The sequence below is a fragment of the Callospermophilus lateralis genome, chromosome 16 (assembly GCF_048772815.1).
Source record: "Callospermophilus lateralis isolate mCalLat2 chromosome 16, mCalLat2.hap1, whole genome shotgun sequence".
NCBI lineage: Eukaryota > Metazoa > Chordata > Mammalia > Rodentia > Sciuridae > Callospermophilus > Callospermophilus lateralis.
In genome coordinates this window covers 16,005,781-16,021,503 of record NC_135320.1, presented here as the reverse complement: position 1 = coordinate 16,021,503, position 15,723 = coordinate 16,005,781, and the positions used below count along the sequence as shown (strand labels likewise).

At 34.5% G+C, this 15,723-nt stretch overlaps 1 protein-coding gene across 4 annotated transcripts in view; it reads left to right on the top strand.

Annotated features, from left to right (window-relative positions):
- Positions 1 to 15,723, top strand: part of St18 (ST18 C2H2C-type zinc finger transcription factor) — a 61,038-nt gene that overhangs the window by 34,213 nt on the left and 11,102 nt on the right. For all 4 annotated transcript variants that reach the window (XM_076835671.1, XM_076835669.1, XM_076835670.1 and 1 more), the window contains 7 exons: positions 2,626 to 2,741; positions 7,303 to 7,365; positions 8,123 to 8,191; positions 10,583 to 10,645; positions 10,743 to 10,823; positions 11,733 to 11,954; positions 15,079 to 15,167. In XM_076835671.1, coding sequence (XP_076691786.1) covers positions 2,626 to 2,741; positions 7,303 to 7,365; positions 8,123 to 8,191; positions 10,583 to 10,645; positions 10,743 to 10,823; positions 11,733 to 11,954; positions 15,079 to 15,167 — 703 coding nt within the window. The remainder of the gene's footprint in view (positions 1 to 2,625; positions 2,742 to 7,302; positions 7,366 to 8,122; positions 8,192 to 10,582; positions 10,646 to 10,742; positions 10,824 to 11,732; positions 11,955 to 15,078; positions 15,168 to 15,723) is intronic.

Here is a 15,723-nt window from a genome sequence, read left to right as displayed (position 1 = left end):
TACTAGGGCAGGGGGTGTGGGGGATATATATGTGTGTGTGTTTGCATATATATGTTTGTGTGTGTGTGTGTGTGTGTGTGTGTGTGTGTGTGTGAATGCCTTTTAGTCAAATATAATTCACACACTTTTGTAATTGATCATTTCTTTCAAAATCCTCCCCCTTCTCTTGCCTTCCATAATGTACAAATTCAGCCATCAAACAACAATGGAAACATTCATATGTTCCTGTGTAAATGTGCAAGGCTCCTCAGACTTTGTTCTGAACTCTATCATAAAGAAAATAATGAAATGATACTTTTTACTTAGTGCCATTTTTGTTAAAACGTCAGCATCTAAACAGAAAAACAAAGGTTCTTCCACACTGAGACAATATTGACCTTAGCTTTAGCTTTTGCCTCTATTTTCAAAAAGCCAAGACATTTCTAAATTAGAGTGGAAATTACTACCCAAACTGAATCAGATTGTCCCAAATGGAGTGGATGGGGGTGGGGGGAGGCTGATCAGGTTTAGCCTTTAAAATTAGGAATTGCTTTACTTTAGTCTTTTACACCGTAAAACTTTAAAAAGATGATCTTCAATCATGTGTCTTGCTGAGAATTCCATGGAGGTGACTTTAAAATATTAGCACTTGTCTTTATACCAAATAGATAACTATTTTGAAACATACACTTCCTTTGACTTTTGAATGTATATTTCCATCAGCTAGTATGTTTTTTAATTGTGAGATAAAAAATTATTTTAACTTGAATCAAAGTGTGAAATATGATATATCAAGAACTATGTAATGTTTTGAACAACCAACAATAAAAATTAATTTAAAAAAATTATTTTAAATCTTTTTTTAAATTTTTTTTAGTTGTAGACAGAGACAATACCTTTATTTTATTTATTTTTTTTCTTCATGTGGTGCCAGGGATTGAAACCAGTGCCTCATGCAAGCTAGCAAGCGCTCTACCACTAAGCCATAACCCTGGTCCTATTTTAAATCTTTAGAAAATATTATTTTTATTTTTAAATACCCTCTCATTATTTTAAAATTATTTCTGCCTAATAAATCTTCACTTTTTATCAATATTCTGTGTTATTCCAGTGACTAAATGTTTCAGGGGGAAAATGGTAGAAATTTTCTTAAATACCTGGAGAAAAAGCTAAAGTAAAATACACAGAACATACTAAAGATAAAACAGTAATATTGTCTGTTAATAGTATAATTGTACATGGTATCCAATGGATAGTGAGCATTTACAGTACTTAATTTGTTACCATTCCATACAGTCGTAGTCTGTTGGTCCAGTTAGTTCTTTTCATCTGCAGTTTCTTCTTTCAATGTGTAATTTGGACATAAACTTTACAAAATCAGCTAGTATCTTATTTTTCAGTAAAGTATCATGTAAATAATCTGAAGACGGAAATTGAACCAAACCAAGTTCTTTTAATTTGATCTAATAATAATATCACTTGAAATAGTTACCAGTGTATTTACTACAGCATACTCGTGTGTAAAATAATTGAACTGTTACCAAGTAAAGAATGAAGAATTTACATTTGCCTCGATGATGATATCAGTGTTCAGAATTTTTCATTGGTTTAGAAAATTCAGGAATTTTTGTTTTTCCATTGCTTTTGAATGTAGATTCAGAATCATTAAAATTATATTATGCTGCAGCATTTTTATATCCGTTTAAATTAAATGAAATTTGGTTCAAACAATCCAAAATAGTTTACTCACCCTAAATAGATCAATACTTTAAAGATTTGGAATTTGGTTTTCTATATTAGTTAACATGATTTTAATTTTAAATCCAGAAAGTATTATGTTTACTGGATATGAGCTTAATGATAAAAGTAAGCTAATTATGTGACTGAGGAAAACTGTCACGAGTTTTCTGTGATATAATATACCACTTGGTAAATGAATGATTTGGAAAGATTAGTGACTCTTATGGGATCAAGATCAATATTAAGCTTTAAAAAAAACCATGAAAATCAATAATATCCAACAAGAAATGCCATCCAATGATTAAAAGCATTACAAGATACTAAGTTAGCAAAAAAGAAAAGAAAAACAAGAAAGCGTTGTGAAAATAAAAGCAATTATCCATAAAAATGAAATTAAATGGCTAAATACCATGGCCCCAGCTATTACAGATTTAAACACATAATTTAGATGTTAATTATTTGTATATTGGAATGAGCATTCTGTTAACCTAGACTCGTATGTTTAAAACTCTGTGATTCATTTTTGAAATATTCCTTTCATCTTACTGCTGCTGTGACTGCTGTAAAGAATTATGCCTGTGTGCTCTAGAACTACTTATTGCACAGAAAAAAAATTGAAACATACTAACATATTCACTCAATTACAAGAAATGTCTCTATAATTGTATTTGCTAAGAACTTTTCAAAGGTATTCCCCAATGATTATAATTTCTCACTCTTCGCTTAGTGTAAAGGTCCCTAGCAATCAAACATATCCTTTTATTCATTATCTTATTTATTTCTTATGCAAATTCTTTGTAGTATTTCAGCTAAAACTCAAACCCGACTCCAATCACTTCAAATTGAGTTGTCATTTCAGGGTTCCCTAATGGCTTCCGTCTTTTTTTTTTTTTTTTTCTCCTCCAGAAAGACCCAGTGAACTCTCTGGAAAATTTAGAGGAAAAAAAATTTCCTGGAGAGGTCTCTATACCAAGTCCTAAACCCAAGCTCCATGCAAGAGATCTCAAAAAAGAACTAATCACGTAAGTGGTATCCAGTGCTGTACCCTGTAAAATCCTGGAGTCAAGAGACTCTAGTTCATGATTTTTGATAATAATATCTGGCTTGTCCATTTGACTTTAGGACTCTTAGGGCAGTTTCAATTAGTTGGTACTTAAATGTTCAACCTATCCATTGAAATAAGTGTGCTATAAAAATGTACATGATGTGGTCCTTTGCTAAGAGAACTGAAAATCTGTTGATTAAAAAATGAAATAATCTATGGGCTGGGGTTGTGTCTCAGTGGTAGAGTGCTGGCCTAGCACATGAGAGGCCCTGGGTTTGATCCTCAGCACCACATAAAAATAAATAAATAAATAAAGATGATATTGTGTCCAACTAAAAAATAAATGTCTAAAAAAAATGAAATAATCTAGAACAAGTAGAAATGCAGATATTTCGGTCTGAAGTTCCCAACTTGAGGTCCATTGACTCCAGAATGTCTAAGGCTTGGCTTAGGAAATCTGCTAAGCTTGTAACATTTAACTTGGGTAAAGGAGTGAATGATTTTCCTTGCATACTCTGAGGAGTGTTTTGACTCAAAAAAAGGGGTTTCAAGATCAATTACCCTGATTTGATCATTATACAATGTAATACATGATCCGAGCACACATCATACCCCCTAAATATGTACCATTTTCAAGTATCAATTAAAAATAAACATAAAATACAGACAGAGGTACCAAAAGCAGTACTAGTAAATGAATGAAACGCAGGAAACTATTTTTCATATATAAATGATTAAATACTAATCAACTATGCTTGTACATAAATACATTTATAGCTGCCAGTTAATGAGAGTTTCCAGAGAACAGTAACTTTTCCACTTAAGCACCAAGTGCTTATAATCCCTACTCTGTATCTCTCTGCATAAAATACTTAAATTTGTCCATTAAAAGTAAATTTAAAAACTTCTGACCCAGGAGACTCTCCACCTGGGTGCTCTCTCTTTTTTCTTTTACTGCTGAACTCAAGAAAGTTGTCAATAGTGTGTGACTCAGTTTTCCTCTTGAATCTTTTCCAGACAGGCTTTTATTTCATTGTTCCTGTAAAGCCACCATAAGGTCACTATTCTTGTTACATTCTGCAGGAAGCCCCTCCCATTTGGATGTCCTGATTCTCCTGTTCTACCATCTCTAACTGTGACTTCCTGATTCACATCCTGCAGCAGGGAGCTCTGTCTTCTCCCTTCCCCTCCCACTTCCCTCCAGCACACCAAGACAGAACCTGCCCCAGGTCCTTGCAGTTGCTATTCCTTTTCCCAGAACTCTGTCCCCAGGGCTTCTGTAGGACTCAACCTCTGCTCCCTCAGAGGTCTTTTTGCTACAGCAGTTCCTTACCTTCCAGTCTTAACATGTCTGCCCAGTTTTCTAGATCTTTTCTTTATCAGCAGCATTTTTCACCATCTGACATATGCATTTCCTTTCACCTCTGCTCTTTAGTGTCTGTCTCCTCACCAAGAATAAGGCCCGGAGGGCACCGGTGCTATTCCTCAAGTTTTTGTTCCCCGCTTGGAATTATAACTGTGCATAATATATACTTTGCAGCCTCTTATTCCCCAGCTACATGCACAGTGACCTGGGAACACATCTCAAATGTTGGTGCCAAGTACAGAGACTTTGAACATACTAGGCATCCAATGGGATTATTCCCAGTCCAGCATCAGTTTGCTGTGTCAACATGTGAATGGCTTTTACATAAGTTCAGAATGTGCATTATTTAAGGATTTCATAGGCTCAAATATTATGTTCTTGTATGAGTTCAATATTCACCTGAGACTTGTGGGTAGACACATAATGGATGGTATCAAACATATAGTAACTTAGATTCCATCAAACACTGTTTCTTTCCAAGAGACCACTTGGGTGAGCCGTCCACTTATTCCCACATGGACCTACCTATTTGAGCTTGCTTATCTTTGGATGGATTTTCTTTCTACACAGTATTTTTTAATATATTCAAAAATAGCAAATTTTTATTTTTTGAGGATGGATTGTTGGAAATTGCTGGAAGTCATTGCAAACTTAATGTCATGCAAAATATTTATTGTAATCTGCACTACTCAAGACACACATATATAAACAAAGCTAAATAAAAAATAGGAAACATCCCAAAGATTTTGAATGAACTTTTTGGCATATTCATGAATTCCTAGGAAATTAACTCTCTCAGAGACCATACAGGACACCTATTTTACAGGCAGGAAGAGTGTTTTGAAGGATATCATATATATATATATATATATAGTATTAGTATGTTTTATGAAAATCTTGCTACTTACAGTGTCACCCTACCTTATTATGTTTAACTTTGTTTCTAACATTAAATTAATTATACTTTAGAATTTTTTATTATGTCAACTATTTTTGAATTTGTGTAGAGCTTGAATGATACTCACTAAGGGAATTAACTAATTATCTGCCTTTAATTTTGATATTTTCATGTGCAAACCTTCCCAGAATATATCATCCAGTGGTTATTGGCATATGTTATCATGTAAGATTTTTCACCATAGATTTGGAATTAAATTTAGCTATCAAAATCCTAAACAGAAACATTTTCCACTATAATGTTGCCACTTATAATTTCTTTATTTTTTGACATTTATATACCACCAAACATTTTTTATAAAAATTATCAGTTAATTAAATGCATATCTTGTTACTGTGTTTCATAGGTAATGTACATGTAATTAGTCTAAAAATAATTGTAACTTCTTTCCCTTTTTTTTCCTACTTTTTTCTAGTTGTAGTTGGACACAACACCTTTATTTTATTTACTTATTTTTATGTGGTGCTGAGGATGAAACCCAGTGCTTTGTGCTAGGCAAGCACTCTACCTCTGAGCCACAACCCAGCCCCTACCTCTTTGCCTTTTGGGCAATGTTAATGTAATTGAAAAAATAAAATTAAAATTAAAAATAAAATAAAAGCAATACTGCTGTGGAACACTAGGTGGCGATGAATTCCGAAGTGGAGAGTGAGCAAATGAGACAGATCTACCTTCTCAGGATTCCAGATGGGTAATGCTCAGAAAAGAGTTGTGGATGAGATGAAGGGCACTAGCAAATAATAATAATAATAATAATAATAATAATAATAATAATCCTGTTAATTTATCTTTTATTTTTTTACATGTATTTATTTTAACTTTCTTATATCCTATCCAGAAAAAGGGGAGAGTTAGTTTACTCAGCTTGAATCAAGCTCTGAAAGCCAGACATCCCTTTGAGAGTTCTAATGATTGTAGAGTCTTTAGATTACCTGAAATTTATTGGAAAGTACCACTTGGTGGGGGATACTTAGAAAATAATAATTCAGAAAATATTGGAATGTTAAAATAATCTATTCCAAAATCTGCCTTCAAAAGATTAAATTCTTGGGGCTGGGGTTGTGACTCAGTGGTAGAGCGCTCATCTAGCACTTGCGAGGCCCTGGGTTCTATCCTCAGCACCACATAATAATAAAATAAACAAAATAAAGGGTTTTAAAAAAAAACTAAAAAATAGCAACTAAAATGGAAAAATAAACTTAAAAAAAAAGGTTAAATTCTTATTCAGAATGTATAGGTAAGACCTCACTCTGGGCAGGATATCAGAGAAAATAAGATGTACAAATGATGTAATTGATTTTTTTCTTCTGATTCTTAACTCTGCCACAAATAGTGCTAAGCAGATGGGGTCAATCTGCTTCCTCTGAACAAGTGACTCTTCAGCAGCATCAGAGGAAATTAAATGACTGAAAAACCAAGGAACCTACTAATTGTGGAAGGAAAACTTCTAAAGATAACTAACTTCTTGCATTATTTTTTTAAACACACACAAAAATCCCAAGACACGATCTGAGTTAGTGAAGTGTAGGGGCTTCCATTACAGTGGAGCACCTTTGGCAGATGTCCCGAGAGTATATTCTTGGGCTAGTCATGAATTAGGGATCGTCTTTATTGAGTTATACCTTTGGGTGAAATTGCTCACAAGCTTTGCCAACTAAACTTTCCTGTACTGTCAGCAACTTCCCCATCTAAAATATCCACTTATTTTCCAGTGAAAGATTTTCTTCTTTTGCTTTCAGTGTTTATGAAGTTATTAGGTTGCCTAGTTTTAAAAACTTACAAAAATTCCTTTCTGGAATCTATCATATAATTGGTGCCAGTATTCTTAAAATCTGTAGTCATAATAAAGCATGGATTTATAATGTTCATTTTTATAGAATTTATATTTTCAAAGAAATAGAATACTAATTGTTGCTGACTTACAAAATCACCAAGATATACATGTTAGTGTCATGTTCTTACATCATTTGAATCAGAGAATTGAATATGATGTTGGACACAGATAACTAAGAAAGTAATTCAGCATGCTCTGTTTTTAGTGTACTGGTTCTTATATAAAAGCCAATATAAATCCTTATTTCACTATTTTCTGCTTGTGCCCTATACAGTGTTAACTTATCTTGAAGGGAAAAGCTGCTTGGTAATCTATCAGGTAGGGTAAATGATTCTGTGAAATGCACTTGACTCCAATGTTGTGTTTTTCTATTGACCCAGCTGTCCAACACCAGGATGTGATGGAAGTGGCCATGTCACAGGAAACTATGCGTCTCATCGCAGGTACCCAACAACCTCCTGCACAGTCAGGTTTTCCTCATCTTGCTCTGTTGCAATTACTTATCCTCATTTGTTCTAGCAAGATATCATTTGGATCAGGAAGTAGAGATGAGTTAGCTAGGTTTGGGTTTATTTTTGTTTTTCAGAAATAAAATTATGACATATAGGAATCATGATTCTCGGCAAAAAAAAAAAAAAAAAATCTAGTGTAAGTGACAGAACCAGATTTAGGGTTCATGTCCAGCTTTGGTCCTATCTAAATCTAAGTGAAGGCAACAGAATGGCTGGAGTGGATCTGCCGAAGCAGTACCTTGATTCTGGGCAGATAATAACTCAGGACCTTGGAGAGATTAACAGTGCAAAAAGCTTTGTTGGAACTTTCTGTTTACCTTCTTACTGACATGATTTGCTTTCTTTTTGAGCACTAGTTTAAAACTTCCAGTCATCATGACTTGGTGCTGCAATAAGAAAGAACTTTGTGATCATTGTACCATGGAATTCCAGAACTGGGGAGTCTCATTGGATTAAAGCCCTTCATTTGATAAATAGCAAATCTGAGTTTATGAGAAAACAATTGAAATGCCAACAGACCCAGACTCTAATAGCAAAGCCAGATTCAAAGTTTTGTTTGTTTGTTTTCCCAATCTTTAGTCACCAGTAATTTAACATACGTTACAAACCCAGGATGCTCTTTGAGTCAGGTTTGTGTATATCAGTGTTGTGTATAAATATATATATATTTTTTCTTTCTCCTCTGTAGTGTTTCTGGATGTCCGTTAGCAGATAAGACTCTTAAGTCCCTCATGGCTGCCAACTCTCAGGAGCTTAAGTAAGTGTCAGGAGCATGGCCTCTTTGCCCGTTGGCTCTCCTCATTCTCTGTCAGTGTAACCAATAAGGAGTAAATTTTACCTAACTTAATGATAAAAAAAAAAAAAACTTTTCACCAAAAAAGTTGAAATAATATTAAAAAGTTACTATCATTTAATTTGCTTGCTTCGAGGGCATTTTATTTTATAATAGCTTTTAAGGGAATGATGTAATTATTAAACACAATACTTCTTTTTCTTTTCTTTTGTCTTTATTCTTTTTTTTTTTTTTTCCAGTACTGGGTATTGAACCCAGGAGTGCTCTACCACTGACTTACATCTCCCAGTGTTTTTTATTTTTTATTTTGAGCAGAGGTTGGTCTTGAACTTGCAAACCTCCTGCCTCAGTCTCCTGAATTACTGGGATTACAGGTGTACACCACCATGCCCAGAAAACTGTAGTTGTTAATTTCAGAATTTATTAAGTCAGACTTATGAAGGTGTGGCAAAGCATTTATATCATCTAATTTTAAGAAAATTACACATTTTACCTTTTGTTCATTTAAAATCATGCAACAGCCTTTCATTTTTGCTTGATAAACACATTTTTGGCTGATTTCTACGTCATCTCTAAGATCTCAAAGTCACTTGTGTATTTATATTTACTTATTGATTTTATTCTTTCTTGTGTATTTATATTTACTTATTGATTTTATTCTTTCTATTTTTATCTTCTCTATTCAAAATTTCTCATTTGTCTATTTTTATATTGTTTTATTACATATGTAATAATAAAAAAGTATAGTTCATCTTATGTCCTTGATAATGAACCTGTATAAAAATTTGAAGTTTTATTAACAGAAATAGTAAAGAAAACTATGAAGTATACAACATTTCTCATTTTCAAAGTGTTAAGAACAATTTGTTGTGCCAGGACAGATTCTAGAAATCATTTTATTGACTTCATTTTTCTAGACTAAACTAGAAGAATGTTCAGCAGAGATTCATAACAGATTGAAAAGTAAGATGCACTAGAATATTTTAATCACTTCTACATTTTCCACATCTTAATTATTGCTATCAGTTCTCTTAAGTATTTTCTCTAAACAGTATTTCAAAAACACGTTGGTAATACATTGAAAGCATGTAGATTGAGAGATGCCATGGCACTGTGCAGTATTTTCATTTTTTATGCAGGCATCTAATAAATACTATGAATGGTTTTTCCATATAAGATATTTCATTGACCTCTTGTTTAGATATTCAAGGAAAAGCTCCCCAGAAAGATTATTTGGCACTGGTATTTTCATAACTGCTCTGGGCTAATAAAGCAATATTTCACAAAAATGTTAATAGAAAAAGTTAAGCATGCAAACCTTTTTTACAATAGAGAGTACATATTATCTCTTTGAGTGGTTAATTAAAGACTTGTGCAGGTGTTTCCCGTTAGCTGGAAGAGATGTGTGTTGATATTTTAAAATTTCATTGCAAAATAAAAAAGTATTTATTCCCTATTTAGAAATTAATGTTTCATGAAAGTTCATTGGGATACAATTTAAGAAAAGAAATAGTATTCACAGGTTTCTTTGGATTACCACTTTTTCTCAAATGGAACTCTTGTTTGGGTGGAGATCTGAACCATAGGGACCAAAAATGTGAAATAATACATAAAGATAATCTGTGTAAAAACTTTCAGAAAAGCAAATATTTTGTGACGGTCTGTTTTCATTTCTATTGGGGATTTTTTTTAAAAGCAACATAAAGATGAAAATCTGTATTTATTCTAGTGTATTTTGAAACTGATTCCTAATCAGCGTTTCAAGTAGAAATATATTCCTTTTCCTCTTTCACCCTTCTCCTTCCTCAGTGGTTGATTGCTGATAATAGATAATAGTGAACTTGGGTAAGGCAAGAGGGAGCAGCAGGTGCAGGTTATGTACGTTCTCTGGTGATAATATTAATGCTCCAAGTCTCTGGAGTTCACATATACCACTGTTGTTCATGTGGAATTAGTGGGTTATCATGGCAGGACAGGATGTCAGAGAAAATAAATTATTCATAAAACCAATCTGGAAAATTGTTCTTCTTACATGAAAGATGAGAACTTTGCATGGTGTAGACAGAAGCCCAGCAGTAAGTTATGGGCTCACATTCAAGTTCTTCTCAATATAAGGTTTAAAAAAAGAAAACCAAATGTATAAGAACTAACAGCTAATGCCATTGTCTGCCCTGCATCATTCAGTAGTTACGTCTTAACTTTTTCTTTAAAAATGAATCCTTAGCCAAAAGCTAATAATATTTAAGCAAAAAGAATCCCACCAAAAGCAGCTCTTTATATTCAATTCTATTGAATGTGTCACAATCCTCCTCCCACCCCTAACCTGAGGGTCATGCTCTACTCCTGTGTTTCCAGGTGTCCAACTCCAGGCTGCGATGGGTCCGGGCATGTGACTGGAAACTATGCTTCCCACAGAAGGTAGGACTGATTCCTTTCTGAGAGGGGGGCACAGGTATCCACAGTAGTACTGAGATCACTTATTTGTGTGTTGTTCTTTGTTGGTTGTGTATTGTAGCTTGTCCGGCTGTCCTCGTGCAAGAAAAGGAGGCGTCAAAATGACTCCTACCAAGGAAGAAAAAGAAGACCCTGAACTTAAGTAAGTGCAATGGTGGCAGCATTGGGGTCAGCTGTGTCTTATTGGCCAATTGGAGGAGCCTTGGTTGGGATGCAGTTGAGCAACAACTGAATCCCGGGGAAGTCACACCCTGCTGAGCACCAGAACTACTGAAGCAAGAGTCAGATTGTTTGGAGGTTTGAGAACATTTTCCCATTCAGAACTAAATTTCCATATTTCTTTGACAATGCAAAAAAAAAGGTGGGAGATTTGAACTTTTCCCAGTTGTTCTAAAGGAAAGCTGCATTGTGGAAGTTCTCTAGAATGACAAATCCAGCCACATTTTCTCCTGAGATTTCTGTTTTGCATAAGGCAAAATTGTATCTAAGTTGAATTTTCTCCTCTAAGAAATATGCTAGCAGGTCTTGGGCAATACAGTGTAGTTATAGACATTTAAATCGCTTTCTCTACAAGAGTTCTAAATACAATATTTAAACATTTGCAAATCAAAAAAATCCCAGTGTCAGGAGCAATGTGCTATGTATCATTATCAAAGCAGTAAACTCTTTATACCCTTGATCTTTGTTCAGAAGCCATATAACTTAGTGCTTATATAGTTAGCTCTAGCGCTAAAAAGTACAGGCTTGAACTTGGCTCCATTTCTTCTAAAATAGATGAAGAGTCAGCTAAGTTCTATAAGCCTCATTTTCCCCATCGACAAAATGGGATAATAACACTCTCTATCCTGTGGGTTTGCAGTGAATATTAAAAGAGATAATGCATGGAAATTGCTTAGAACAGAGCCTTCGGACTATTACGACTAATATGATGCTGTTTGCTACTGGTGGTGGCCTTTTTTAAAGGTCTGTAATTTCATGAATTTCCTCCAGGATGGTATGGAACTGTTTCTGCCTTTTCCCCAGCTGGTAATGTCCTCTTGTGTCTCTCTAGATGTCCTGTAATAGGGTGTGACGGCCAAGGTCACATATCAGGTAAATACACATCACACCGCACAGCTTCTGGCTGTCCCCTGGCTGCCAAGAGACAGAAGGAGAATCCTCTCAACGGGGCCCCTCTCTCCTGGAAACTGAACAAGCAAGAGCTGCCCCATTGTCCCCTGCCAGGTTGCAATGGGCTGGGCCATGTAAATAATGTTTTTGTCACCCACAGAAGGTAACATTTGTTTCCTGCCTTTTTGTTTTGTTGTTACTGTGATTGGTTGTCATCTGATTGCTGGGGGTCAGGGGTGGGCAGCTTCCCTTCTAAATGTCATTAATTACAGCCCTTAATTAATTACATCATAACATTATCATGCTAAATAGATATTTGACTAGTCTGAAGAATAAAAAATGTTATTTTCTATATTTCTGAAAATTCACTATAGTTTTCGAGTGCCCTAGAAACTGTGCACTTGTGTTTTTTTTTTTTTTTTGTATTCTAAAATATCACATATGCTGCTATTTTAAAATTGTTCAGTCTTTTAATGGTTCACTTCAGTTCCAAGTGGTGATATCTACTCTATTATGTTATATAATTGTAAACTTTCACTTTACATATTTACACCATTCCCTCCCTCTCATGCATTGGCTCAATTTCAGGCCAAAATTGTAGTTATTTTGCTGCTAGGAAGATGTGACTCATCTACAGCAGCCAGAAAGAAAATGGCTTAGCAACTGCTAAGTGTACAACAGGATGAAGGGAGATTTAGAAAACCCTTTTATAGTTTCACAATGACTTAATTCCTTTATCACCAAGTGTCGTGTATTTCGACTGAGCCCTTTGTTGGACAAGAACTATCTTAGTCCACCTTTGGTTTGCTTTCTACTTAAAGAAAAAAAGCTAGAAGATTTATGATCTATTTCACCAATCAATGGGTAATGAGTTCCCTTTCTAGTCTTTCAGACCACTGTGCACAATGCTGACTTCAAAACCAGTGAAGGTTCAGGAAATCTTTGATGCTTTGTTTATAAGCAGTGTACAAATTGAGCAAAGTTGGAGCATCTTGACCCTGCTCAGTTTTTGGGATGTAGATCAAAGGCATCAGAAAATGAAGCCTTCCAGGAAGTACTTATTTCAAGGTTGTTATTGAAACTTGCTTACTGAGAAAACTTGAATTTCTGTGGGTTTTTTGTTTCTTGTTTTGTTGATATCTTTCAGATGCAGACTAAAATCTTCCATAGCTCACCTTGTTTTATTCTGAGTTTGGATCATTGTTGTGTAGTCAGGAACAACTGTAACAAATCAAGTGTGCCAGTAATTGTGTTACCTTCCATTTTGCTTTAAGAAGGTAGATGAAGATAAAGCTTACGTTGCCTTAATATGCCTTCATAGAATTTCAAATTAGGCCAAAGCTATATAAGCCCATTTTTTCCCCTGCCTTTCCAATATGTAGTTCCAAACCCTGAAAGTTATACCACAGACCTGCCAAACTCCATCTTCAAAAGATAAAGAACTTATAAAATATTTTTTCTGCCCAATTCTTTAAAATATTTTCACTAACTCAGAAGATAGATAAATATCAAGTGGCATTTTTTAAACCTAAGCCCCACTTCCATAACTACATGCTTTGGTTCTAAGTCATGTAATTATGGATGGACACTTCATTAACATTTTTACAACACTGTATCACACCCTGGAAATTTACTACAAGTTATCTAAACAAAACTGATCCTTTAGGGGAGAATGTCAGAGGACTTCAAAGGACATGTTACTACCCATTATGTTACAAACAGACGTACTACAAGCACCTCTAAATATGCAGTCTACCAACTAAATAGTCATCCCTTTCATGATAATTTTCTCAGAACACAACATGTAGCAATAAAACAAGACAAACTTGCATAACTCTTCAGAAAAAGAAATAATAAGAAAGTGTATATATCAGTCATGATTGACAGTGAGAAGCTTCCGGAATGGAAATTTGTGGTGCTGCATTCAGTTTGTGTCTCTCATTCTTATCCCCTGTCAAACAGTTTATCTTTTATCAAATTTGAGCAAACCACATAACCCTCACTTTATATATGATGTCGCCGATACTATTTATTATTATATTTTCATATATCAATATTTTTCATATTTCATAGAATCTTAACATAGAATAATTTACTATTCTTTAAAAATACAAGTGATTTACATTTATGAAGGGCTTTGCCCCAGAAATATTTTCTTCTGCTTTTCATAGTATTGCAAATTTTAGTTCAAAAATAATTGTTTTATAGATGAATTATAAACCACATTTCTATGGATGAAAAATATTTTAAATGACTGGTTAGAATCATTTTTATTTTGATCTAAAAACTGTTTGTACAAAGACACAACAAAAATGGAAAAGAATTAATGGCTGCTTGGAACAATGAAATTATCTGATCAGAAACGATGGCAACAGGTTTTGTTCAACGTTGTCATTATCATATTGGTGCAATTTAAATAAAACAGGTAACATTAAAGGAAAGGAGTGTCACTGAGGAGTGTGACTGTTCAATGGGAAGGGTCATACACACTGCCACAGAAAAACAGACCACCCGGCCAGGACTGCATCTGAATACACTTGCCGTGGCTTCCTTTATTCTCCTTTCAGGGTAGAGACTTTTAAAATGAAAAAATAATGTAACAGTTAAAGGGAAAAAATCAGAAACTTTCCCACAACCAGATTGAATATGTGATAGGAAAAGTGGAAAGTCATGTTTGACTTTTGTTCATTTGAGTCATTCTGTAAAGATCAGACTATACTTCCTATAAAAACAAGAACTAGATTCTGCTTTAGTTTTCATGGAATTTTGATCAGTTAGAAACCATCATCATTCATAATCCATACGTACAATTTTCTGTTTATGGAAAATAAAGTAACTACCACTACATCAGGGCACTCACATGAGTGCAGCACAGAACATAATGAATTAAATCACCATTATGTAGCAGCAATGACTATTTTTACTTTGATTTAAAGGGAAAAAAAAAACCCAATACATTTTCCAGGTCTGGGGGTAAATCTCCAGAGATAGGGTGCTTGCCTGGTTTGCAGGAAGCCCTAGGACCCATCCCTGGCACTGCCAAAGAAAAAGAAAAAAAAAGCCACTCTTGAAGGCCTTTTGCCTTTGCTCTAATAGATATTTATTGGTTACTTTGTACAAAGAGACTGTGAGCTGAGATATAATTAGTGGGCAGGCCAAAACATCAATGGTAAAAAAATTAATGATTTAAGTAAATCAAACATCAATAATAGGTATGAATAAAACTCTTTAATTTTTATAAGAATTAATATGTCTTTCACACATTAGTATAAATTCTGTTTTCTCAGCTTATCTGGATGTCCTCTCAATGCACAAGCTATCAAAAAGGGCAAGGTCTCTGAAGAACTAATGACCATCAAACTCAAAGCCACTGGGGGTAAGTCACCATCTCCATTGAGATCTAAATGGTAGCCCTCAAAAGGTTCAGCATGTTGAAGAGTGTGCAGTATGCAAAATATAATTTTAAAATACGAAAAGAATGGTAGAATTTGGGTAAAATATAACTGAGCAACAATTCCTTAGCTTCTCCCTTACTTCATTTACTTATTAATTTACCTTTTCCTGTGCTGGGATGGAGTCTGGGGCCTCACACCTGCTGGGCAAGTGCTCTCTCACTGAGCCACACACCTGCCTCTCTTTTACTTTCTAAAAAAGATCTACAACAGAGAAAGTCAGGAAATGGTATCCAGTGGATGGACAGGCACACATAGAAGTTGTGACCTTCAGTCTAATTAATGAGATGCCTCTCTCCCTTGCTCTGTGTGTGTGTGTGTGTTTTCCTGCTTGTCTCCTGTCAATTTTCAGGAAACACAATGTCTAGAGTCTGTATTTGAACACTTAAATGTTGTTCTTCTATACTCAAAAATTTTTTACAGTGATTCTGGATGACTTAGACTTCACATCTATATCTCTATTTCCATTTCCTTACATAT